The sequence below is a fragment of the Scyliorhinus torazame genome, chromosome 17 (genome assembly GCF_047496885.1).
Source record: "Scyliorhinus torazame isolate Kashiwa2021f chromosome 17, sScyTor2.1, whole genome shotgun sequence".
NCBI lineage: Eukaryota > Metazoa > Chordata > Chondrichthyes > Carcharhiniformes > Scyliorhinidae > Scyliorhinus > Scyliorhinus torazame.
In genome coordinates, this window is record NC_092723.1 from 45,463,702 (window position 1) to 45,488,930 (window position 25,229).

The following is a 25,229-nucleotide window of genomic DNA, read 5'->3' on the forward strand; positions in this document are numbered from 1 at the left end:
ATTCCGGCGCCTGTTCGGGGAGGCTGGTACGGGAATTGAACTGTGCTGCTGGTCTGCCTTGGTCTGCTTTAAAAGCCAGCGATTTAGCCCAGTGAGCTAAACCAGCCCCTAACATTTTGACGCTGGTGTGGGGACATAGTCCCAATAATGGAGAATCCAGCTCCCTGGGCGGCATTCTCCGCGAAGCGGTGGGGCGGGCCTCTCTGGCGCCGAGAAGTGGCCAGAGATGGGGCGGAATCCTCCAAACCTTCACGGGCAAGGCCGACGCCAGAGTGTTTGGCGCCACGCCAGCCGGTGCGGAAGGGCTTGGCGCCACGCCAATCGACGGCGAAGGGCCTCCGCCGGCCAGCGCGAGTTGGCGCATGCGCGGGAGCACCAGGGTATGCTGGCGTCATCCCAGCGCATGCGCAGGGGGGTTCTTCTCCGCACCGGCCATGGCGGAGGTTGACAGTGGCCGGTGCGGAGGGAAAGAGTGCCCCCATGGCTCAGGCCTGACCGCGGATGAGTGGGCCCCGATCGCAGGCCAGGCCACTGTGGGGGCACCCCCATGGGGCCAAATCCCCCCCCCCCCGAGGACTCTGCAGGCCGCCCATGGAGCCAGGTCCCGCCGGTAAGGACCTGTTGTGATTTACGCCGGCAGGACCGGCCGAAAACGGCGGCCACTCGGCCCATCGCGGGCTGGAGAATCGCCAGGGGGGCTGCTGCCAACGTCCCCCGACCAGCGTGGCGTATTTCCCGCCCCCGCCAAAACCACGGCGCCGGAGAATTCAGCAGCCGGCAGGGGCGGGATTCACGCCGCCCTCCGGCGATTCTCCGACCCGGCGTGGGGTGGGAGAATCCCACCCCCTACCTTTTAGCCTGTGAAAGGAATAAATTCTCTAATTGTACCTGAGGATTGTTAATTACATAATTTTTGTAGCTATAGTTTTAATAAAATTTAAAATAAATCTTCTCCCAACTTTATGATCCATGTTTGTGCAAATTGCAATCACACAGGTCAATAAGGGTTTTACGGAAGAACATTTGTAGAAGATCCTCAGAGAGTTCATAGGCAAATTCTTAAGGCCAAAATTTTCCAGCCCACCCACCGCCCCCCTCCCGCCCGAATATCCGGAGCGGGCTTCCCGTGGCGACTCACTCTTGGCCACCAGTGGGAATTTCCAGCCCCACCAATTAAATGGCAATTTGAATGGCTCGTCCATCCTGCCATCAGGAAACCCACGGCGGTGGTCGACTCTGGCGTGACTAGAAGATCCTGTCGGCAGAAGGGGCCAGAATGTCCTGCCCTAATAGTTTGAAATTTGAAAATTTGTGGTCAACTTGAGAATCAAGGTCTGAGTTACTGCTAAAAGAGCGCTATTCATGATTTTACTACCATCTTGTATGATTGATAAACTCCATGCCAAGATTCCAATAGAAAGGGCAGCATTCAGCAGAGAAACATTGGGTGTTGTTCATGTACACGTGAAATGTGGGCCGCAATTCCTGGCCTTTGGTATTCTCTGTTCCTGTCGGCAGCACACCACTGAATATGGAGCTCCTGGCAGTGTGGGGTACGTTCATTGGGAAATTCCATTATCAAGAGGTGGAGTAGTGAATCTCGCCAGTAGCAAACAATGTACCGCCAAGAAACATGCGGATGGTGGATTGGAGAATCCAGTCCATCCACATATTGTGTGGTAGGTGCTGATTCTCTGCATGAGTTCTGGACCTCTCTCTGCACCAGCCAGAATGTAAGTGGACAAACAGTTAATATATGTATGGCCCATGTGGTCTCCTACTTTTGACTGCCTGAAGAGGGCCAGAGAGGAATTTTCTAGAGGTTTCCTAAACTTCATTATGGGTACTGTGTTTATTTTGTCATTCCCAGGATGTTAACTGGTTGCCTAAAGGGGATGAGAGGGTGGGGCAGATAAGGGGGGTGGATTCTCTGTTCCCCAGGCAAGTGGTTCTTGGCAGTGCACTGTCCACTGGCGGTGAGATTCTCTCTTCCTGCTGCTTGTCAATGGGATTTTCCATGAAATCCACTCCAGGTTGCCGGGAAACCCATGGAGGGGCTGCACTGCCAGCAGGAAAAGAGAATCCCAACGGCTGGAGAATTCCAGCCAAGGAATCCCCATTATCATGATGGTCTGGGCATCCTAGGCATGCAGCAAGCTTGGTGGACCAGCTGGTCTTTTCTAGTCTCTCAATTTTGTATGTTCGTTTGTTCATTGTATCCCTACTTTGATAGGATATGTAGCCTATTGTCAGCCAGATAGCAAGTCTATCATTTGGATTTCTCAGTAACTTAGTTTGGAAACTTTCTAGGCCAATGGTCCAAAAAACACACAAGGCCTTTTGCACACGGATTTTGGGAGGCCGAATGCCTGTTTTGAGGTTCACTTTCCAAAATGTGTTAGCCAATAATGGCAACATACAATACACATGTTGTGACCAATATTCTCAGGTGGCATAGGCATCAAAGCTTGCAGGCCTTAAACAGAATAATTGTAGGCTGACACCAGAAAGGCAAATTTTTAATTTACCTTCAATACGGAGACAGGTGGAATTTTTAATTTATAGGCTGACACTCACAAACCCCACCCCACCGATTGCCTTCATGTCCCCTCCCAGATTCTGTTTACCTCCGGAGCTGGTGTCAGAGCTAGCCAGTCTTCATTCTTCTTGGTACCAAAGAGCGACCTCTGGCATTGTGACTGATGATCACAGATCGTTGGTAGTAAATAAATGGATCCAGCGGTCCAATTTGATCTGGTGCTACCGCAGGCACTTGTGTAGCATGGATTGAATCCCAGTTCAGGCAGAAGCTAATCTTGAGGTCAAGTACCCTGAACCTGAATGATTGTTGCACAGGTAGCTGACTTCAATTGTATCTCGTTCAAATTTGCAGCGCCACAGCATTTAGTCGAAGCGTTTTGTTGCTGCAATGAATTTTTGGTGTATTTTTGAATTACAGGGAGCAGCAGCGCAAATACAATAAATGAAAAACAGATTATCTGATTTTCTAGCTTAGAAGCTGTGTCCTTAAAGGAAAAAAATCCATCTGTTATGCTAGTTATGCTTAAAATAAGCATTTCCAAACTACAGTATCCTAACTTCAGTGATTTATTTGTTGCTGCTGCAAGTTTGACATAATGATTCCTTCTTTTGTTCCTTATCTTTTCTTGGATATGCCAGAAGTGTAGGGTGATCTTTTCAAAAGCAGTTTGGTGTTCAGTATACACTGTGTGTTATTTACATTTTGCACACTATATTTGTTGACATTTGTTTAGTTAAAGCCTTTGTATGAAATTTAATAAAATATCTAAACCCCACTAAGCATATCCAGTTATATTATACAGAGTGCCAGCCACAGCTCAGTGTTACACTCTCAGTGTTGTAGGTTCAAGCTCCACACCAGGGGCTGGAGCACTAAATCTGGGCTAGCAACCAGACAAAGGGCTGAATTTTTAACTGGACGGTGGGCGGAGGGAGGAGAACAAAACTGGGAGAAAAATCAGCTTGTCAGGAGGCCGGGTCCAACTCACCATTTAACTTGAGCATGTTTGACTGCACGAATGTAATCCCTTGAGAGAGACTCGTTACCAATTAGAATATGTTAATTTCCCAATTTGAGAGAACACACTATTTTTCAGACCCGTTTAACTTTAGCTTCAAGCATGCTGAAACCTGCTGGTCAAAGCACAGTGAATAGTAATAATAATAATCTTTACTATCACAAGTAGGCTTATATTAATACTGCAATGAAGTTACTGTGAGAAGCCCCTAATCACCACTCCGGCGCCTGTTCAGGTACGCAGAGGGAGAATTCAGAATGTCCAATTCACCTAACAAGCATGTCTTTTGGGGCTTGTGGAAGGAAACCGGAGCACTCGGAGGAAACCATGCTGACACGGGGGAAAACGTGCAGACTCCGCACCGATAGTGATTTAAACCGGGAATCAAACCTGTGCTACTGTGCTGCCCGTGGCAGTGAGGGGCTGAATAAATATGAGGTAAGTATGACCAGTGGGTTTCTGACCTGCTAGTGGGAAATAGTTGTTTGCGGCACTTCTGCTGAGCAGTTACTTTCTACAGTTTAGAACTTAGCGGTATCACATCAAGATAGGTACTGCTTATGCTGCCTTAGATTGGACTTCAGTTGAGGATCAACATGACAAACATGAGTGCTAGAAACAGCAGAAACCTGCTCATCACTGGCCTGTAAATTCATTACAAGGATGGCAGTAGAGAGGTGCAGCTCACAGGAGGCAATATCTACAAATCAACATCAACAGGCAGAGGCTGAATTTCTTTGTCATGTCTGAAGACAATTTTTTTAGAATTCAAAGGATGTTGTAATCAGATAATGGAAAACATCTGCAGCTCATTAGAAGAACACCTGTTGCCTGATGGAACAAGCGACCATGTGTTAACCAGTGGCTATTCTGATTGAATCCAGGATTCACAGGATTGGTGGGTTTAGTAGTCACAGAGGAGTCCGGAAAGGAGAGTTAAAACAAATGACTTATTACCAAGGTAACGTATATACAAGAAACAGTGCCATCAGGGATTAATCTGTAGCTTGGCTCCTACCTGAGCCGGCTTTTAATGTCCAGAGTTAACTATCCCACTGATGGGCCTCCGCCTCAGTGGGGGAGCTCGTATTCCACGAGGCTCATGAGATTAATTGGGTCATCCCAGTGGGTCTCATGGGGGTTATAACAGTGGGGAAACAGGCGCAGATTAGTATCTGCAAATGGCTTGCCAAATGTTTGGTTTAGTTCACCGACTGTGGTCTTAAAGCTTTATTTTTTTTAAAAAACACCCCAAACTGAAAGACAAACTAAATTTCTGGGAAATGGGCTGTGATCTCGGGTTACCAGGTTTTGTAAGGGCCACGAAGAATCCAGAACGAGTTTAAGGATACAAAGTAATAACATTTATTTACAATAACATATATATAACAGCAGCAGCAACTTCCCTTGCTGCACACTTCTTCCTGCTGGTTCCTAAACTGGCCAGCTTTATTTATACTTGGAGTTTACTAATGGTTCTTCCGCCCCCTCATTGGGGAAGCTCATACTCCCACAGGATTGTGGGATTGTCATTAGTCCCCAGCCAATGGTAAGCAGGCAGGTTATAACATCCCTCCCCCCCAAAGTCCAAGGAATCCACCGAAGACCCTGGCGAAGGAGGGCGTCGGACTCATTTTGCCGCAGGCCGGACACCATTTGCACGCGGCGCTGAATCAGGCGGCGTGTAACGAGACGGAGACCGGCGCTTCCGTGATGAACGGCGTAACGGTTGTACATCCACGGCCCGTGGACCCGAGGATTCCCCCTCTGATGCGTCCTGTGTCTCCATCTCGGAGTCAGAGTCTGCTGCCTCCATCATGTCAGCGTCTCTATCTCCATTCGGTGTTGTAACGACCTGCGCAGGCTTCGAGTGAGGCACCAGTGGAAGATTGTGAGGACTACATTCCTTTGTCTCAGGTCTCTGCGTCTGTAGAAATGAGCTCCGGGGGCGGGGAATCTTTTGAGGGGATAGTCTTCTGGACCGAACGTGGTCTACATGTTTGCGCTGGAGACGACCCTGGGCTTGCACCTGGTAAGATATAGGGCCCGTTTGGCGAAAGATTACGCCAGGAACCCACTGGGCACAACCAGCAAAATTCCGAACGAACTGGGTCACCGGGCGCAAACTGCCGAATCGGCCGATGCCGAGAAAATCCCTGTCCCTGCCATTCTTGTGTGTGGTGTACTTATGCGCCATGGTCCGGAAAAACCATACTAAGGCGGGTACGAAGTCTCCGGCCTATTAGGAGTTCTGCGGGAGCTACCCCAGTCACCGCATGGGGGGTGGTCCTATATATAAACAAAAAGCGAGCCAGTCTCGTGTCCATTGACCCGGAAGACTGCTTCTTTAGTCCTCTTTTGAATGTCTGCACTGCGCGCTCTGCCAACCCATTTGAAGCCGGGTGGTAAGGGGTAGTGCGGATATGGCGTATGCCGTTCATCTTCATGAACCTTGCAAACTCCTCACTCGTGAATGGAGTGCTGTTATCCGTGACCAGCACCTCGGGGAGGCCATGCATGCTAAAGGACAAACACATCTTTTCAATTGTTGCGCAGGACGCTGTCCCCTGCATCTTATGCACCTCTAGCCATTTAGACTGGGCGTCGATTAATAGAAGGAACATGGATCCTTGAAAAGGGCCTGCGAAATCTGCATGCAAGCGCGCCCAAGGCCGCCCTGGCCATCCCCAGTGATGTAGGGGCGCGGCCAGCGGAAGCTTCTGATGCTCCTGGCAAATGGAGCAGTTTTGGGCCACCTTCTCAAAGTCGGTGTCGTGGCCTGGCCACCAGACATAACTCCGGGCCAACATTTTCATTTTGGTCACACCTAGATGCCCATTGTGCAAGTCTCTTAGTATCAGCTCCTGGCCTTTTTCCGGGACAATCACCCGCGTCCCCCACAAGAGGATGCCGTCTTCCACGCTGAATTCTGACAGCTTGGAGGAAAATGCCCGCAACTTGCCTGGGAGCTGTCTATGCTGCCCACCATACAGGACTATGTGCCGAACCTTTGACAGGACTGGCTCCGTCTGGGTCCACTCACGGATCTGTGATGCCGTGACAGGCAAGGTGTCCATAAAATATATGGTTGCAGCCATCTCACCGGTCGTGGGGGTCGACATGGGGTCGGTCGATAAAGGCAATCGGCTCAGTGCGTCGGCATTTGCTATCTGCGTTCCTGGTTTGTGCTCCAGAGAATACTCCTATGCAGCAAGCAACAAAGCCCAGCGCTGGATCCGTGCGGAAGCAATGGACGGTATTGGCTTATCCTCTCTGAAAAGTCCCAGCAGAGGCTTATGATCAGTCACGATAGTGAAATGGCGGCCATACACGTACTGGTGGAAGTATTTCACCGCAAAAACCACTGCCGGGCCCTCCTTCTCGATCTGCGCGTACTTTTTCTCCGCTTCAGTCAATGTGCGGGAGGCGAAAGCTATCGGTCGCTCGGCACCGTTCTCTATCTTGTGGAACAGGACGGCCCCAATACCATACGGGGATGCATCACATGTGACGAGCAAAGGCTTTCCAGGATCATAGTGGGTTAGTAACCCAGACGACGACAATTGTTGCTTTACCCGCCGGAAAGCAGTTTCTTGCGGCTGACCCCAAACCCAGGTGTGATTTTTCTTTAGCAGAAGGTGCAACGGGGACAGCGTAGTTGCCAGATTGGGGAGGAACTTCCCGTAATAGTTTACGAGACCGAGAAAAGAACGAAGATGCAAAGTGTCAGTCGGGGCAGGAGCCTGTTGAATCGCACGCACCTTCTCTGCGACGCGGTGCAAACCTTCGCGGTCCACCCAATAACCCAGGTAGACTACGTCCTTTGCCTGAAATACGCACTTTGTGCGACGTAAATGGACTCCAGCCTCCAAAAAGCGTCTAAGGACAGCCTCCAGATTTTCCAAATGTTCCTGCTCTGACGCCCCTGTAATCAAAACGTCATCTAAGTAGACAGCAACACGTGGTAAACCTCTCAAAATGCCCTCCATAACACGTTGAAAAGTAGCACAGGCAGAGGATACTCCAAAGGGCAACCGTGTATATTCATACAGGCCCCCGTGTGTATTAATCGTTACATATGGTCGGGAGGCATGGTCCAACTCCAACTGCAGGTAGGCGTCACTCATATCTAATTTTGTGAATGCGAGTCCACCTGCAAGCTTCGCGTAGAGATCCTCTATGCGAGGCATTGGATATTGGTTGAGTCGGGAAGCCGTATTCACTGTAAGTTTATAGTCGCCACACAATCGAACTGTGGCATCTGGCTTCATTACAGGTACAATTGGTGCTGCCCAGTAAGCAAAACAGATGGGCCTGGTAATACCCAAACTCTCCAAACGAGTGAGCTCCCCTTCTACCTTCTCGAGCAAGGCGTAAGGCACCGGGCGCGCCCGGAAATAGCGCGGCGTGGCTCCTGGTTCGACTTAGATACGGGCTACGGCCCCTTTTATTTTCCCCAAACCAGGCTGGCATACATCTGGGTATCGTCCTAGCACCTCAGTCAACCCTTCAGAAACTTTTTGGAGGATGTGCTGCCATTGCAACCGCAAATGGCGCAACCAGTCCCGACCCAACAGGCTGGGCCCATGGCAGCGCACCACGATAGGTGAGTAACGTCCCTCCTGGCATCCATAAACAACAGGGGTCATTGTAGTTCCTGCAATGTCCAGTGGTTCCCCCGTGTAGGTGGCCAACCTGGCCTGTGAGTCGGTTAATGTAAGGGTCTGTATACCCTGCTTGATGCGGTCGAATGTCCTCTGGGCGATCACGGAGACCGCTGCGCCAGTGTCCAACTCCATCTCAAGCGGGTGACCATTGACCCGTACTGTCACCTTAATGGGGGCCACACGGGGAGCTGTCACACAATGCAGCTGCAGGCAGTCGTCCTCCGTCTCCACGTCCTCAGGAGTAGTCGCCGCAGGTTCATCCACATGGAAGGTATGGCCCCTGGGCTGGTCCCAGTTACGGCCACTGGGCTGGTCCCAGTTTCGGTCGGAACGACGGCGCCTCTGGTGCCCCCAGGACCGGTGTCCGTGACAGGGTCGGCGCCTACAAGTTTGTCACGGACGTGGCTCCTCATCCATTGGTTCTGGAGAAGGCTCCCTTCGGGGAGGAATGTCCGACGGCCACTGGCGTCGGTCCGGACGTCGCCTCGCTCAAGGAACCGCAGGAGCGCGGGGGGACGTTTTCGGACGGAAGGGGTTGCGTCCCAAGGCATGCACTTCCATTCCCTGTAGCTCCTGCACTCCTCGTTCTGCGCTCTCTCGGGACAATACTATTTGAATGGCCTGTTGAAAAGTCAATGTTGGCTCAGCAAACAACTTTCTCTGGGTGGCCACATTGTTAATACCGCAAACCAAACAGTCGCGTAACATTTCTGACAAGGTCTCACCATAGTCACAGTACTCCACAATCCTGCATAGCCTGGATAGAAAATCGGCAAGGGATTCTCCAGGGGTCCTCTCAGCGGTATTAAACCGGTAATGCTGGACTATCGTGGACGGGGTTGGGTTAAAATGTTTCCCCACTATATTCACAAGTTCATCAAACGTTTTGGTGTCTGGCGCAGCTGGGTACGTAAGGCTCCTAATCACCCCAAAAGTATGCGGGCCGCAGCATTGAGCAATATGACCACCTGGCGCTCGTTTTCGGTGATATTGTTTGCCCGGAAATAGTAACGCATCCGTTGTGCGTACTGGTTCCAGCTTTCCAGCGCAGCATCAAAAACATCCAAACGTCCGTACAGAGGCATGGTGTAATAGAAAACAGCTTCCAACCTGTACCCAACAAAAATCCAGGGAGGTGGCTTCAGCAGTGTAGACAGCTATTCACTTTAATCCTCGTCGCCAGTTTTGTAAGGGCCATGAAGAATCCAGCACGAGTTTAAGGATACAAAGTAATAACATTTATTTACAATAACATATATATAACAGCAGCAGCAACTTCCCTTGCTGCACACTCCTTCCTGCTGGTTCCTAAACTGTCCAGCTTTATTTATACTTGGAGTTTACTAATGGTTTCTCCGCCCCCCTCATTGGGGAAGCTCATACTCCCACAGGATTGTGGGATTGTCATTAGTCCCCAGCCAATGGTAAGCAGGCAGGTTATAACACCAGGGAAACAGAAACTGGTTGAAATCAGATAAAGGACAGGGCTATGAGACGATCTCAGCAGTACAGGCAGGCTGTGAAGAGAGGAGGTGGTCGTAGAGTTGCAAAGCAAGCCCAAAGCAACTGAATCTAGGAACAGAGCTGATATCTTCCTTTTGATGAAAACTGTACCCATGGAGAACTCAGGTGGACTAAAGCTGCTGCTGGATGGAAATTAGAGGCTAAATCCTGTGTGAAGAAATGGATCTGCAATTCGGCCCGAAGATTTTTAGAAATATGATGGAATTTGCGGGTGGATTTGTTGCCATATATACTAAGTAGACAGCCCAGAAAATCTGTGACCATCATTGTTGTATCTGTTATTTAAAATGCAATTTATAGGTTAATTGTGACTAAAATTTGCCAGTTAATTTGTGTTTAATTTATGTTGATTGCGGTTTGATTGTTCAAGTAAAATCGCATCAATTTTTCTTCTGTTGGGGTCATTTGATAATTTGTTTTTTTGTTGTTGTTGGTCACCAGGGTATTCAAGCACTCTGAAAGTCGCCGCTGCCCTCAACCTTTTTGCTTACAGTTCTTCCCACACTCTGCCACAGACATGTCCAAGATGTTCCATTTGGTTAACCACAATTTATAAAACCGCTGCCTTTTTTGCCTGGGTGGAAATTATGTTAACTTTGCCAGTGATGATGTCAGTCGACATGAGCAAGTGCTTGGGTTTTGCTGCTCTGGGTGGCTTCCCACACACGCCGGGTGTCATTCACTGTGCACACATGGCAATCTGGACACTCACAGAACAACTATGAACATTCATCAACTGACGGGATTTACACTCCATTAATGTGCAGCAAAAGGATATTTATTCAGGTGTTTCAGAGCTTGCAGTAATTCACCCTCCATTATCTCATTGGACATGGGAGCTGACTTAAAGATCGGTGATGGATACCCACTTCAAAATTGACTGACGCCACTCATCAGGAACATGACCATTGAAGCCCAACAGCGCTTCCACAAATGCCATATCCCCAGCCGATATGTGATTGAACAGGTCATGATGAAGATACACTTCAGGTATCTGGGCAGATCAGCTGATGTACTACGGTATGCATCAGTCAGGGTCTAGGAATAGTTGTGCTTTTCTGTGCTCTCTACAACATTTCACAACAGAAAAGCTTGGAGCTGCCAATTCCTTCACACTGAAGGTTGTGAATCTTTGCAATTATCTAACCCTGAATGTCGTGCATGCTCTTTGATGAGTACATTCAAGGCTGAGATCGATTTTGGATTTCCTAGGGAATCAAGAGCTATTGTGAGCTGGTGGGAAAGTGGAGTTGAGGCAAAAGATCAGCCATGATCATATTGAATGACAGAGGAGCCTTGAGGGGTGCATGGTCTATGTTCTTAAAGTTGAGCTTGAAAGGGGCAGATTATATTTGTGCCACACAAGTGCTAGGCAAAACACTGCCTAACTATCTTCCCATGACATTGAACAATGTTACCATCACTGAGTGTTGCCCCATTTTCAACATCTTGAGAGTCACCATTGACCAGAACCATAGTTCTGGCACGGACACCCTGTCCCTACAGTGCAAAAGAATGCCATTCAGCCCACTGAGACTGCACTGATCATCTGAAAGAGCACCCTTTCTCAACCCACTCCCCCAAACTATCTCCGTAACCCTATCTAACCTGAACATCTTTGGACATTAAGAGACAATTTAGCATGGCCAATCCACCCTACCTGGTCATCTTTGGACTGTGGGGGAAAATTGGAGCACCCGGAGGAAACACACGCAGACACGGGGAGAATGTGAAAACTCCACACATGCAGTCACCCAAGGCCAGAATCGAACCTGGGTCCTTGGCGCTGTTAGGCAGCAATGCTAACCACTGTGCTGCCCCAAGTCAACTAGAACAGCCAGATAAATGCTGAGGCTACTGGAAAAGATCAGAAGCCGGATATTCCAGGCTTATTGGCTCACCATCTGACACTCCAAAGCTCTACCATAAACCAAGGACATGTCAGCTGTGCAATGATGGAAAAATCTCCACTTACCTGGATGTGTGTTGTTTCAGCTGGAGTCAAGTAGCTCAACACTGTTCAGAACAAAACACTCTATTCGGTGGCCTAACTGGTCTTGCCCCCCCAACATCAATGTACTGTGGCTAGGGTGTGTACGGTCCACAAGTTGCACTGCAGCAAGTTGCCAAGATGATGGCAGTAACTCCAAGCCCATCAGCGTCCCACCTAGAAGGAACAAAGACAGAAGGTGCATGGGATCACTGTCACCTCCAAGTCAATGACCATTCGAACCTGGACACAGATAGCCATTATTTTGTATGATCACTTTGGCACAATCTTTTTAAAAAAGGGCAATAAATTACAGCCGTGCCACATCTTAAAGAATAATTTAACAAAAATACTCCAAATACTTTTGTCATATATAATTTCACGACTGCACTTTTTTCTCATATAACCTGGACGATTTAAAATTCATGTTTGAATTATTACACTTGAGTAAGAACACCATCGTCTTGCAATGAAAATGTTTTCACAGGCATTTTGAAACACTTGATCAGTGAGGCATCCTATTTGTTGTAGTCTCAATTCCTGTGACTGATTGCCCAAAGCGGCTTACACTTCAGTATCAACTGCTGCACATTATTTTACTTGTCAATCAACAGTTACTGTCTTGTCAGCCTATGGTTCCAAGTGCTTTGTACCTAGTAGAAAATACAAAGCCAGCACAGTGTTCACCACAATCCCTCATTTTTTTAAAGATTAAAAAATGCTTAATTTTGCAAAGAGAAAGGACTTAACAGTAAAATTATGATTAGATTATTATGGATGTCGAGCATTGCAAATCTACCCCTTTATGTTTATACCGAAGTATAAGTCTCACTAAGTTGTTATTCCACTGTAAGGGTCCCTCCTGTTTATCCCTTTATTTCCCCTTTTTGCCGTTACCATTTTTGATCCATGGATGATTAATGGTCCATTAACAAAGTGGGTGGATCATTAACAAAGGCAGAATGTGAAAACTGGCACAAAGCAAGCCAAGATCAGTCACACCAATGGAGCCTGTTGTTTCTGGTGCTCTTCTACCTTCTGAGATGAAGCAGGAATATACCCATTGGGAAGGCCATTCCATCTGCTTTGACCTTCTGAACTTGTGGGGAGAGAAGCTAAAAATATGAGTACACTGAGATTGACTTTGGTTAAGTATAGCCTGGTCCCAGTTAGAAATATAAAGATAAGAAATCGAGCGAAACATTTATTCAAACCCTGGATATCTCAGTTACTCTGCATTGGAGGTGATTTTAGAGCATTCTGTGCCTTGATGTTTGGGTACAAATCAATGCTAGTGAGTTATTCTCATAAATGGTGAATGGTTACTGTACCCTTAACACCATGTAGGTGATGCCCCTTTAAGACCGGGTTTGGAACCCTGGGGGACTCTGCCCACCAGGGAGCCGTATATAAGGTGACGCCCTGTAGGTGGCTCTCAGTAAGCACACGTCTCGGTCACTGACTAGTTATCTGCTTATTAAAGCCTTCATTTACCATTCTACACTCTCGTGTCGTTATTGAGGGTACTACAATCCAGGAACGTTAAATGAACCAAAAGAAAAACAGAGAGTTCAAGGAAAACAAAAAACAGCAGGTCTGGCAGCATCTGTGGAGAGAGAAACCGAGCTACGTTTTGAAACATTAACTTTGTTCCTCTCTCCACAGATGCTGCCAGACCTGCTGAATTTTTCTAGCACTTTCTGTAATTATTGCAGATTTCTGGCACCTGCAGTATTTAGCTTTCATAACCTTGAATGAACAAATCCTTTGAACGAGGTAATGCTATGTAAATAGGCAGCAGAGGGTTTTGGCGGATGTTTCTCAGAAACAATGTAAAATGATTGAGGACAGTTGCAGGTAGTAACATTTTGGTTTGAAACTAGTATAAATCTATTGCAATGAGTTTCCATTGTGGCTACGAAGCTATCCAGAAATTCTGGAGCAATGAACCAGTTCAGTGTGCAAACAGGGATGAAGAATTTCTGCATAGGGACTAATTCTGATTAATCACTCTGTAAATGTTGTAGGTAGTAAAGGGGTGTCAAACGCTCCCTCCTAATACACATCAATTTGTTTTTCAAATGGATAATTTGTTTTGTAATGTTTTGATTATTTTACTGGATCTCCTGTGATCAATAGAGAACTTTTGAAGATTCAAACTATCTTTTATTGATGGTGAAGTGTTTAATTACTTTTCTTTATGGTAAGCACAATCCTTGGCCTTCTGTTGTTTGTATTTTCTGACACTATTGATTACTGAAGTAATTTTACACTTGCTTATTCTTAATTGATGAATCAAGTCATCAATGCAATTAATCAGTAGATGTCCCACTTTTCAATTGGCTGGATATTAAGAGCTGTGATTGCATTTTGCATAGTGTGATGAGCAATCAGTAACTCTCTCCTTCATGCTTACTCGCTGCAGGTGGAGTCTGTGTGGCCCAGTCACTGAAGATTCCACGAGATCCCAAGAAGGCAGAGTTTGACAAAATTATCAAGCGGCTACTGGAAACCCCCAACGCACGTGGAGTCATTCTGTTTGCTAATGAAGATGACATTAGGTGAGTCTTGATACGGCAGATGAAAGGAGCCCTGCACTTGCATAAATTTCAGTGTTCAATGGTTTAATTTGTAGATACTAGCAAACTAAGAGAGACAGGTGAATCAGAGGAGAAAGTCCCAAGAGCAATGAGCCACATGCAAAATGATGGAACCATGGCAGAAGGCATTTAGTAGAGATAAAGGGAAAGTACTGGATAAGACCGACATCTCACTGTTGTTGTAACTTCCTTGAGGACCATGGGAAACAATTATTGATCTTCCCGTGATTCATGGAATGGAGGCCTGCCACCTGGGGCTTGTTAAGGCAGGGGATTAAAGTGGGCCCCACTCAGGATCTGATCAGATCTATCCCCTCATTGAGGTCTGCACTGGGAGTGAGATGCTGTGCTAAGCATGTAAATATAAATATATTCACCTTTGTTACTGACAGCTTCCTTGTGAGTTGTTATATTTCTGTTCGAGGACTAGAGATAAAATAGCACATTAAAAGGAATCTAGGAGATTTAGTAAAATGGTGAGTTATATGGGTGGAAAAGTAGCGGTGAAGGAAGTCATGAATGCTACAGAAAATCTAGTCCGATTGCACCTTAAGCACTGTATGCAGGCTACTGAAATATAAGATTATTTCAAATCTTGTACTTGGATAAGCTGAGATTAGTTCCCTAATGCTAGCTGTGCTAAGGGTTAAGGAAAAGCTGGAGAAGTTCAGACTTTTATCCTTCAAACCAGGGAACCTTTTCATAGTTAAATCCAGGACACCACTTCAAATTAAACAATGATAGCCAACCAGGGTCACTAGTTTAAATGAGTGAAATTTAAATTTAAGAGCTTTTACACAAAAGATGGACAAAAAATGGACTTCTAGTATAATTCCTAATGAGATCTGAGGTGGGCTGCAAGGGCTCTTTGTTCATAACTATTTTCTAATATAATATCATGTGATATGTATTGAAAAGCAATAGACATTCTCTATATTAAAACCGCTTTCTAATCGTTTTGTGGCTACTCTTATCATTTGAAAGCTGCTTGTTTAAAACGATTCCTGTTAATCAAATGATCCCCATTTCTCATGCATGCAACACGTTTCAAAATATGCAAGTAAAATCTCATCAACTATCCCCTTTCCCAAAAGAAAAGAAGCAAATTCCTTTGTACCTCTACTCCGCAGACTGAAGGATGATATTTAAAAAAAAAAAAAATAATGAAAATGTCCATTTTAGTGATTTTTGAGGTTGCTAAGGAACAAATAGCACCGAGGTAATCATATCACAAACCGGTGAGTGCCAGTAATGTTACTTTTTAACCTAAGGGATCATTCATAACTTACTTGTCAAGTAATATATATTGTAGTTCTACAATAGGTGCAGTGACCAAATTAGTTTTCAGAGTGTAGAAATCAATTCTGTGCCATATCCCCAGGGCATAGTTTTTGCTCCCAGCAAATAAGTATTAAAGTAATTACTTTTGTGTTCTTTTTCCGGCTGTGTAGGCGGGTGCTGGAGGCGACAAAAAAAGCCAATCAGACGGGCCACTTCCTGTGGGTTGGTTCTGACAGTTGGGGTTCCAAAGTGACACCAGTGTTGCAGCAAGAAGACGTAGCTGTAGGAGCTGTCACTATCCTTCCCAGGAGGGTTTCAGTCCAAGGTGAGAGAATCTGGCCCTTGTACTCCCAGGTATTCAATTTCTTTATATCCTGGTCCTATCAATAGACATGACTGCAAATGAATACCAAAATTAGTAATTTATCTTGTATTCTTTTAAATCTGCGTGCCTTTTTTCGTTAGATTTCTGCACGTTTCACTTGCAATTCACAATCTGTCCCTCAATTCAAGTTCTGTGATCAAAAGTTTACTTTCAATAGTTATTTTGACCCTTCAGGGTTTGAGCAAAAGGAAAAACAAGGCTAAGTTTATTAAATGGAACAGTAAAAACATGATATATTTGTGCACTGATCCACCCAGACCAGGAAATAACCAGCTTTGATCCTCACTTTACGGTGAGCTGGAGCTAGATTTCAGCTGGTTGATGAAGGGTTTCTTCAATTAGCCTCAATAACACTGGTCATGGGAAGGGATACAAGCAGACCATGGTAGTTACCCTTTCTATTGGACACTGAATCCTTGTATAAAATATGTGAATGTGGTGGGCAGGCAGGAATAGGACAAGCGCTCGCTCTGCATTCCATCAACAATAAGGAAACTAGTCTCTAGGAAGGAGATTTAAGGGGTTTGTAGTAAAAGAAACATTGTAAGTTTGCATTTATAATTAATTGCATTGCCACCTGAATTGTTCAAGACACTTTGGTGAGTTCTTCTTCCAAAATCACAGTGCACAATTGGCTCGAATGTACTTGGGACACAGCTGCTGCTGAGATCTGCAATCCCCTTTACATCTAATTGGCTGAGGTGCTCATGATCATTATCCACATCAGAGTGGGGCAGCATGGTAGTACAGTGGTTAGCACAGTTGCTTCATAGTTCCATGGTCCCAGGTTTGATTCCGGGCTTGGGTCACTGTCTGTGTGTAATCTGCATCAGAGACTCCGTGTCTGTGGATTTCCTCTGGGTGCTCCTGTTTCCTCCCACAGTCCAAAGATGTGCAGGTTAGGTGGATTGGCCCATGATAAATTGCCCTTTGTGTCTAAAACCATTAGGTGGGGTTACAGGGATAGGGTAGAGGTGTAGAATTGGGCGCGGTGCTCTTTCCAAGGGCTGGTACATACTCGATGGGCTGAATGACCTCCCCTCTGCGCTGTAAATTTTCTGCACTGTAAATTCTATGAGCACCATTGCATTGATATACAATACCAATGCATTTAATAATACGGAGACTTTAGTTATGTATATGATCCCTCACTTCAGATGCCCCTGAAACTCTTTGGGGTGGGGGGGGAGGATTCTTCGCCTGCGGTGTACCCCCCAATTCCCAGGAGAATAGAATGAGCAGGTTTGGGCTGGGTGCCGAACTGGCATAAACCAGATTAGCATATATGCTTTGTCAATTTAAAGCCGGATACTCTTGGTATTCGCAGGAGACGCCAACGGGAATCACTGCTGGTCTCCACCACCGGAGACAAGGCCTGATGACCACACCCAAGGGCTCAGAGGTCATTGGAGCCTTTGCGTGGCTGGGGACATGGCAGACACTTCGACCTGGGGCACCCTGGCGACCTGGGGCACCCTGGCAATGCTAACTTGGCACTGCCAAGGGGAGTCTGAAAGGGAGCATGAAGGGGGGGCATGAATCTGCTAACCACATTGCTGCATGTCACTCAACTGGGGGGGGGGGGGTTCTAGTACCAGCATTTGGTGGGGTGGGGGGCTGATGCTGGTGAGACGTGGGGGATCTGAAGGGAGACCTAATTGGGGGGGGGGGGGGGGGTAGAGGGAGTTGATGCTGGTTGCGGGGGGGGGGGGGGGTAGAGGGAGTTGATGCTGGTTGGGGGGGGGGGGGGGGGTTACTGAAGCCTCAATGCTGTTGATGTTTGGGGGGGTGGCTTCACTATCACATTGAGATCTCCGATGTTTGTGAAGCCGGCCTCCCAGCATGTTTCGGCTCCGCCTCTCTGTGCTGACGCAAAGCCCACCGCACTCCAAAAATAATTTTGTGTGGGGGGATTGTGATTTGAATCAACCATTCGTCCGGAATTTGTCCAAAAGGCCTTTGATAAGGTGCCCCACGGGAGACTGCTGAGTAAAATAAGGGCCCATGGTATTTGAGGCAAGGTACTAACATCGATTGGCGATTGGCTGTCGGGCAGAAGGCAGAGAGTTGGGATAAAAGGTTCTTTTTCGGAATGGCAACCGGTGACGAGTGGTGTCCCGCAGGGTTCAGTGTTGGGGCCACAGCTGTTCTCTTTATATATTAACAATCTAGATGACGGGACTGTGGGCATTCTGGCTAAGTTTGTCGATGATACAAAGATAGGTGGAGGGGCAGGTAGTATGGAGGAGGTGGGGAGGCTGCAGAAAGATTTAGACAGTTTAGGAGAGTGATCCAAGAAATGGCTGATGAAATTCAACGTGGGCAAGTGCGAGGTCTTGCATTTTGGAAAAAAGAATAGAGGCATGGACTATTTTCTAAACGGTGACAAAATTCATAATGCTGAAGTGCAAAGGGACTTGGGAGTCCTAGTCCAGGATTCTCTAAAGGTAAACTTGCAGGTTGAGTCCGTAATTAAGAAAGCAAATGCAATGTTGTAATTCATCTCAAGAGGCTTGGAATATAAAAGCAGGGATGTACTTCTGAAGCTTTATAAAGCATTAGTTAGGCCCCATTTAGAATACTGTGAGCAATTTTAGGGCCCTACACCTCAGGAAGGACATACTGGCACTGGAGTGGGTCCAGCGGAGATTCACACGGATGATCCCAGGAATGGTAGGCCTAACATACGATGAACGTCTGAGGATCCTGGGATTATATTCATTGGAGTTTAGGAGGTTGAGGGAAGATCTAATAGAATCTTACAAGATAATGAATGGCTTAGATAGGGTGGACGTAGGGAAGTTGTTTCCATTAGCAGGGGAGACTAGGACCCGGGGGCACAGCCTTAGAATAAAAGGGAGTCACTTTAGAACAGAGATGAGGAGAAATTTCTTCAGCCAGAGAGTGGTGGGTCTGTGGAATTCATTGCCACAGAGGGCGGTGGAGGCTGGGACGTTGAGTGTCTTTAAGACAGAAGTTGATAAATTCTTGATTTCTTGAGGAATTAAGGGCTATGGAGGGAGAGCGGGTCAATGGAGTTGAAATTAGCCATGATTGAATGGTGGAGTGGACTCGATGGGCCGAATGGCCTTACTTCTGCTCCTATGTCTTATGGAATCACACCTTGATTTTGCCCCCGGAGGCCACACTGAGAAATATTTTGGGAGGATTGCACCCTTGATGTCTTGTGCAATTTTTGTTGTTATTCTTCAAAACAAAATACAACATTAAAAGTTGCCCAAGCTATTAGCATCTGTGGGGAAGTCAGTGGGAGACCACCTTTTTGTTAGGTGTTCCTGTGTCTTGATCCAGTTAGAATCTAACAGTGTAATCCAGTTATACTTCGCTGCTAACTAGCCGAAGATCGGGACTTGTACACTAAAGATTAGGAACATAATTTTACTTTCAAAAACATCTTCTGGTACAGGGCAAATCCCTCCTCCAAATTGTGTTTAAAAATCAGTCCCGGTTTGCAGCTGTTTATTAATTTTTTTAAATGTATTTTAGTACAAACATGTATCAAAGCAGATTACTGCAATTAAACACATCGGGAAACATACTTCCCAGCATTCATCTATAGTCTCTTTACTGATTTTTCCCCTTTTTCATCCCCACCCCCCCCGAAACGAACAGTCCCTCAAACACAGTCACAAACATCCCCCACCTTTTCTAAAACGCCTCGGCAAAGCCCCTTAACTCATACTAACCGCAGGAAGTCGTACCGGTCACCCAACCAGGCCGCTATCCCTGGTGGTGATGTCGACCGCAACTTCAGCAAAATTCGTCGCCGTGCAATCAGAGAGGCGAAGGCCACAACATCAGCCTTCCTCCTCTCCATGAGCTCCGGTTTCTCTGAAACCCCAAATATCGCCACCAAAGGATCCAGGTCCACCTCCTCCTCCACTATCCTGGTTAAGACCACGAACACTCCCACACTGAATCTTCCCAATTTTTTGCATCTCCAAAATATGTGCATGTGATTCACTGGCCCCCGCCCACACCTCTCACACTCATCTGCTACCCCCTGAAAGAATCCACTCATTATTGCCCAAGTCATATGCACCCTGTGCACCACCTTAAACTGTATCAAGCTCATCCTTGCACGAGAGGTCCCGTTTACCCTATGCAGCGCCTCACTCCATACTCCCCAATTGATCTCCCTTCTCAACTCTGCTTCACATTTCTCCTTGATCTTCACCACCCGCTCGCCTCCCTGCTCCCCCAACCACTTATATATATCCCCAATTCTTCCCTCCCCTTCCACATCCGGAAGCAGCAGTCGCTCCAGCAGGTGTATCCCGGCAATCTAGGGAACCCCTTCCAGACCTTTCGTGCAAAGTCCCTAACCTGCAGACACCTGAACTCACTCGCCCTCGGCAGCTCTACCCTCTCCCTTAGCTCTTCCAGACTGGTGAACCCTTCCTCCAAATACAGATCCCCCACCTTGACCAACCCCACTTCCTTCCACCTCCTGTATACACTATCAATCCCCCCCCCCCCTCCGGCTGAAACCCATGAGTCTCGCACAGCAGCATTAACACCGACATCCTTTCCACCCAAAAATGCCTCCTTACCTGACTCCATATCTTCATCGTGGACTGCACCACTGGGCTCCCTGAATACCTACTCCGAGCCATTGGCAATGCTGCCGTCACCATAGCCCTCAAACTAGACCCCTTACAAGATTCCTCCTCCATCCTAACCCGCTCTACCCCTTCTGCTGCCCACCACCGCCGCACCTTATCCACATTCGCCACGCAATAATAATGAAGCAAGTTCGGCAACGCCAACCCTCCTGCTGCCTCTGCTTCTGTAGCAGGGCTATCCCCACACTCGCCACTTTCCCAGTCCAGACAAAGTCTGAAATGATCGTGTCCACTTTCCTGAAAAAGGCCTTTGGTATAAAGATCGGGAGAACCTGAAAGATAATCAAAGAACCTCAGCAGAATATTCATTTTCACCACTTGGGACCTCCCACCTCCCCACCAAAGTTAAGTGCAGTGTATCCTACCTTTTAGAGTCTCCCTGGCCTCCTCCATCAGTTTTGTTAAGTTCCACTAATGGAGTCCCGTCCATTCCCTCGCTAACTGAATCCCCAAATACCTAAACCTATCCCTTGCTACCGTAAATGGCAACCTGCCTAAATTAGCCCGCTGTCCCAGCTCATTCACAGGAATCGCTTTTCCCGACATTCAGCTTGTACCCCGAGAGCCCTCCAAACCTCCCCAGCAGGCTCATAATCCTTCCCATCCTCTCGAGCAGATCCAAAACATACAGCAAGAGGTCATCGGCATAGAGCGACACCCGATGCTCCCTCTGTCCCCTCATAATCCCACTTTTCCTCCTCGCCAATCCTTCCGGGGTGGGCACACTCGAATATTCTCTGTCCAGCTCCACTATCTCACTCACGAGACGGTCATGTTCCTCCCTCCTTTCCTTACCTGCACGATGCTTAAACAAAATAATTTCCCCCCCCCCCGGACCGCTGCCTTCAGTGCTTCCCAAAAAATGGCACCTCCCCATTCTGATTCAACTCCACATATTCCTTAATCGGCACCCGCTCCTGATCACAAAAAAAACCTCCATCCGCCAACAACCCCGCGTCAAACATCCACCCCGGCCTCTGCTCTCGTCCCAATCTAAACTGAATCTCCAGCCAGTGGGGCGCATAGTCCGAGATAAATATCCCCGCATACTCTGCCCCCTCCACCCCAACCAAAATCTCCCGACTCACTACGAAGTAAGCAATCCTCGAATACAACATACAGATGTGTGAATGAAGGAATACTCCCTTTTCCGTGGGTTCTGAAAGCATCATGGATCCACCATACTCATCCCCTCCATAAACCGCCCAGCTCGGGCGGCACAGTGGTTAGCACTGCTGCCTCACGGCGCCGAGGTCCCAGGTTCGATCCCAGCACTGGGTCACTGTCCGTGTGGAGTTTGCACATTCTCCCCGTGTTTGCATCGTTTTCGCCCCACTACCCAAAGATGTGCAGGGTAGGTGGATTGGCAACGCTAAATTGCCCCTTAATTGGAAAAAATGAATTGGGCATTCTTAAATTTATTTTTTTTAAACCCCAGCTCCCTTGCCATTCGTACCCTACCATCGACCTGGGGCTCGACCTATCCACCCTTGGCTTTCGGGCACAATTAAAATCTCCTCCCATGATCAACTGTTGTGTGGCCAAATCCGGGATCGCTGCCAGCAACCACCTCATAAAACCAACATCATCCCATTTTGGGGCATACACATTTACCAACACCACTGGTGCCCCTTCCAATCCCCTCCTCACAATCACATATCCGCCACAGTCCAATGGGATCTGTGCTGCTGGCAGGGAGAACTTCGGTGGGGAGTGGTGGAGGGCGTCCCGGAGGACACTATTTGGCTGGCCAGGCCAGCGCGCGGCCGGCGCCATGTTGTGCGGCCCGACCGCTGCAGGTTATCGGCGCACACGTGTGGCCACAGACCTGGCAATTCTCCGGCCGTTTTACGTCCGGAACGCCGGGAGTTTTATGTGACGCGGCAGCTAGCTCGCCACCGCACGGAGAATTGGTGCAGGGGCGGCGCCAACATTTTCATTGTAAAACTAGACACTTCCTCCGGATATAGCCTCAAAATGGGAGAATCCCGCCCCCAGTCTCTCTGATTCTTCAAACTGACCTGACAAGCTTCGGTGGGACCAATGGTGAAGTGCACCTGATTAAATGTGGAACGGGCCTCGCTGCCAGGATCACATCACAGTCAAATGTACAAGCTAATGCATTGGAAACATTGTCACTGTGGCCAACATGCTTTCTTATCCCTGGAAAACAATATTAAAATACAATGTTATACTCCAGAAAGCCAGTTAATAAGGGATGAACTGGAGCTAATCTTCACTCAGTCCTACATTTTTTTTTACAGAGTGAAACATTACAAGCAAAGAGCTCCCCAATCAACCAATCTCTTCATACGTGCTCATGTGAAAACACAATTAGTGCTCCTCATCTGCATATAATTCAACATAACTGATGTACAATTGCTAAATCGCTGGCTTTTAAGGCAGGCCAGCAGCACGGTTCAATTCCCGTACCAGCCTCCCCGAACAGGCGCCGGAATGTGGCGACTAGGGGCTTTTCACAGTAACTTCATTGAAGCCTGACAAGCGATTTTCATTCATTTCATTCATAGTGTACATCTAAACCAAAGCTAGAAATTGACAAACACATTTCGACTTGCAAAGTTCCCTGACCACCCTGCCCTCAAATGGACCCACCCTGCCCTCAAATGGACCCAACCCGACCCCCCCACCTCCCAACCGACCAATTCCCATCCATTTATCTTGACATTCTCTGGCCTGTCAATTTTACAGGGCCCTTTAAACCCATCTGCCTCCTGGCAGCCAGTACAATTAAAAAGTAAGCTTAGCCTCCCTGAGCTCGCTGGTGTTGCAATGTGGCCTTCTGGGACTCTCTCACTGCAGGTCCCGAGCAGTTCCCGCCAGGAACTGGCGGTCTCAGCAAAGTTTTCCAGAGTGGGTCAATGTGATTTAAACTCTTGTAATTCCAGCGGGTCAGGACTTTGCAATATGTATTAACATTTCAGGACTATCTCTTGTCTTTGACCAACTTGACCAATCTATCATTCTGTTGATAGGCTGGTCAGTTGGTTCTCGTGGCAGTACCATTGCCCTGCTAGCTGTGACCTTCAGAAATTTCCTCCAGCCATGTATAGATGATGAACTCTTTACTTAGTGCCTCTTACTTGTGGCAACTGAGTGTGAGAACTTAATGGATAGAAATCAAACCTAGCTCCTTCAACCCTTTGCGACCCTCAGCAATTAAAAGATGTTTAAGTAGATGTGTTAAATCTTTCTAATTGTATTGAAGCGGGACTTCCTTGACACCTGGTGTGTAGTTTCAGCAGCTGAGAAATTAAATAGTAAATACACCATTCATGTAAAATATACTCCTTGAGGTCCAATTGCACTGAGCTTTTTAATGGAAAATTGAGTTCTTTGCCTTCCAGACCTCTTCAATTACTTACCAAAGGAATGCTCACTTTGAACTGGATTCTTAAATTTATAAATAACATTTTTTTTTGCCCATTTAGTGTCGTTTATAGTTATTCATAAGGAAGCTTTGATTTGTGAGTCACTTTATGAATAATGATTGCAGTCGTTGGTGTTCTCTCAATGTGAGACAAACTACCGCATAGAGTGACAGATGTAAGTAGCAAAGGGACATTTGAGGGGAAGTTTGAAGTGTAAAAGATGTATGGATAGGGTGAGTTGAGATAGGCAGGAGGAGACTCGTGTGGATCATAAATAAAGCATGGATCTGTTGGGCTGAATGGCCTGCTCTTGTGCTATAAAGTTCTATGCAAACCCTTTGGAGTCAACACAATTTTAAACTTGGTCTGACCAAATGTGTATCTTGTTTAGCCTTGACTACATTCCCTTTTGTAAAATGATGAGATGGGGAAATTTCTAATCAATTTCCAGCATATTGCATTTTTTAAAATGAGTATTGTTGACATCAGAGTGAGGGACTGGTTTGACCTTGGCAGCGTAAGAAAGTAACACCAACATGTAGGACTGAAATAAAAAGACTGCTGAAGATCCTTGGATTAATGTATAGATCCTTGCATTAATGTATCCGGCACATACCGATGGCTGATGTGAGACCTTTAGGAATAGCCTATTGTTTGGCTCTTGTATCAATGCATTTCCCTGCCTAATAATCAATGCAAGAACCTGGTGAATTTCCAGCTACACAGTATGCTGCAAGAGAGAAGTGAAGTGAGCAAGGCAGGATGAACTGGAGAATTATTATTCCCAATTTTTCTCGCCCAACCCGTTCACACACTTCCTCACTTCCACATAGCATATTGCCATGTAAACTCTGTTTGAATTAGGGTGTTGCAGCCAGCCTTTTAGAACATGTTCTCTTTCCATTTCATTAGACATTTCCAACTGTATCATTACAAAAAAAACCTCAACACCTCACAGCCTCATGCACAATCAGTCCGGGTGTTGCAAATATGTGCGCGGATACACCCTGTCTTGGGCTATTTCTTTTTTTGTTTTGAGGAGGAATTCCGTGATCGTCTGGCCAGTACTCTGCTCAGTGATGGGGATGAGAAATTATGAGCGTGACTTAATGGCTGCGTCGCGCTCTCACTCAAGGACGATGTGGCCATCAGATCGCAGGAAAGGCCAAAATCCAGACTGCGCC

The 25,229-nt window shown here is 47.0% G+C and overlaps 1 protein-coding gene across 3 annotated transcripts in view; it reads left to right on the forward strand.

Annotated features, from left to right (window-relative positions):
* LOC140393857 (metabotropic glutamate receptor 4-like) overlaps window positions 1-25,229 on the forward strand; it is a 1,771,763-nt gene that overhangs the window by 791,629 nt on the left and 954,905 nt on the right. For all 3 annotated transcript variants that reach the window (XM_072480390.1, XM_072480392.1, XM_072480391.1), the window contains exons 4-5: window positions 14,167-14,302; window positions 15,793-15,947. In XM_072480390.1, the coding sequence (XP_072336491.1) occupies window positions 14,167-14,302; window positions 15,793-15,947 (291 nt within the window). The remainder of the gene's footprint in view (window positions 1-14,166; window positions 14,303-15,792; window positions 15,948-25,229) is intronic.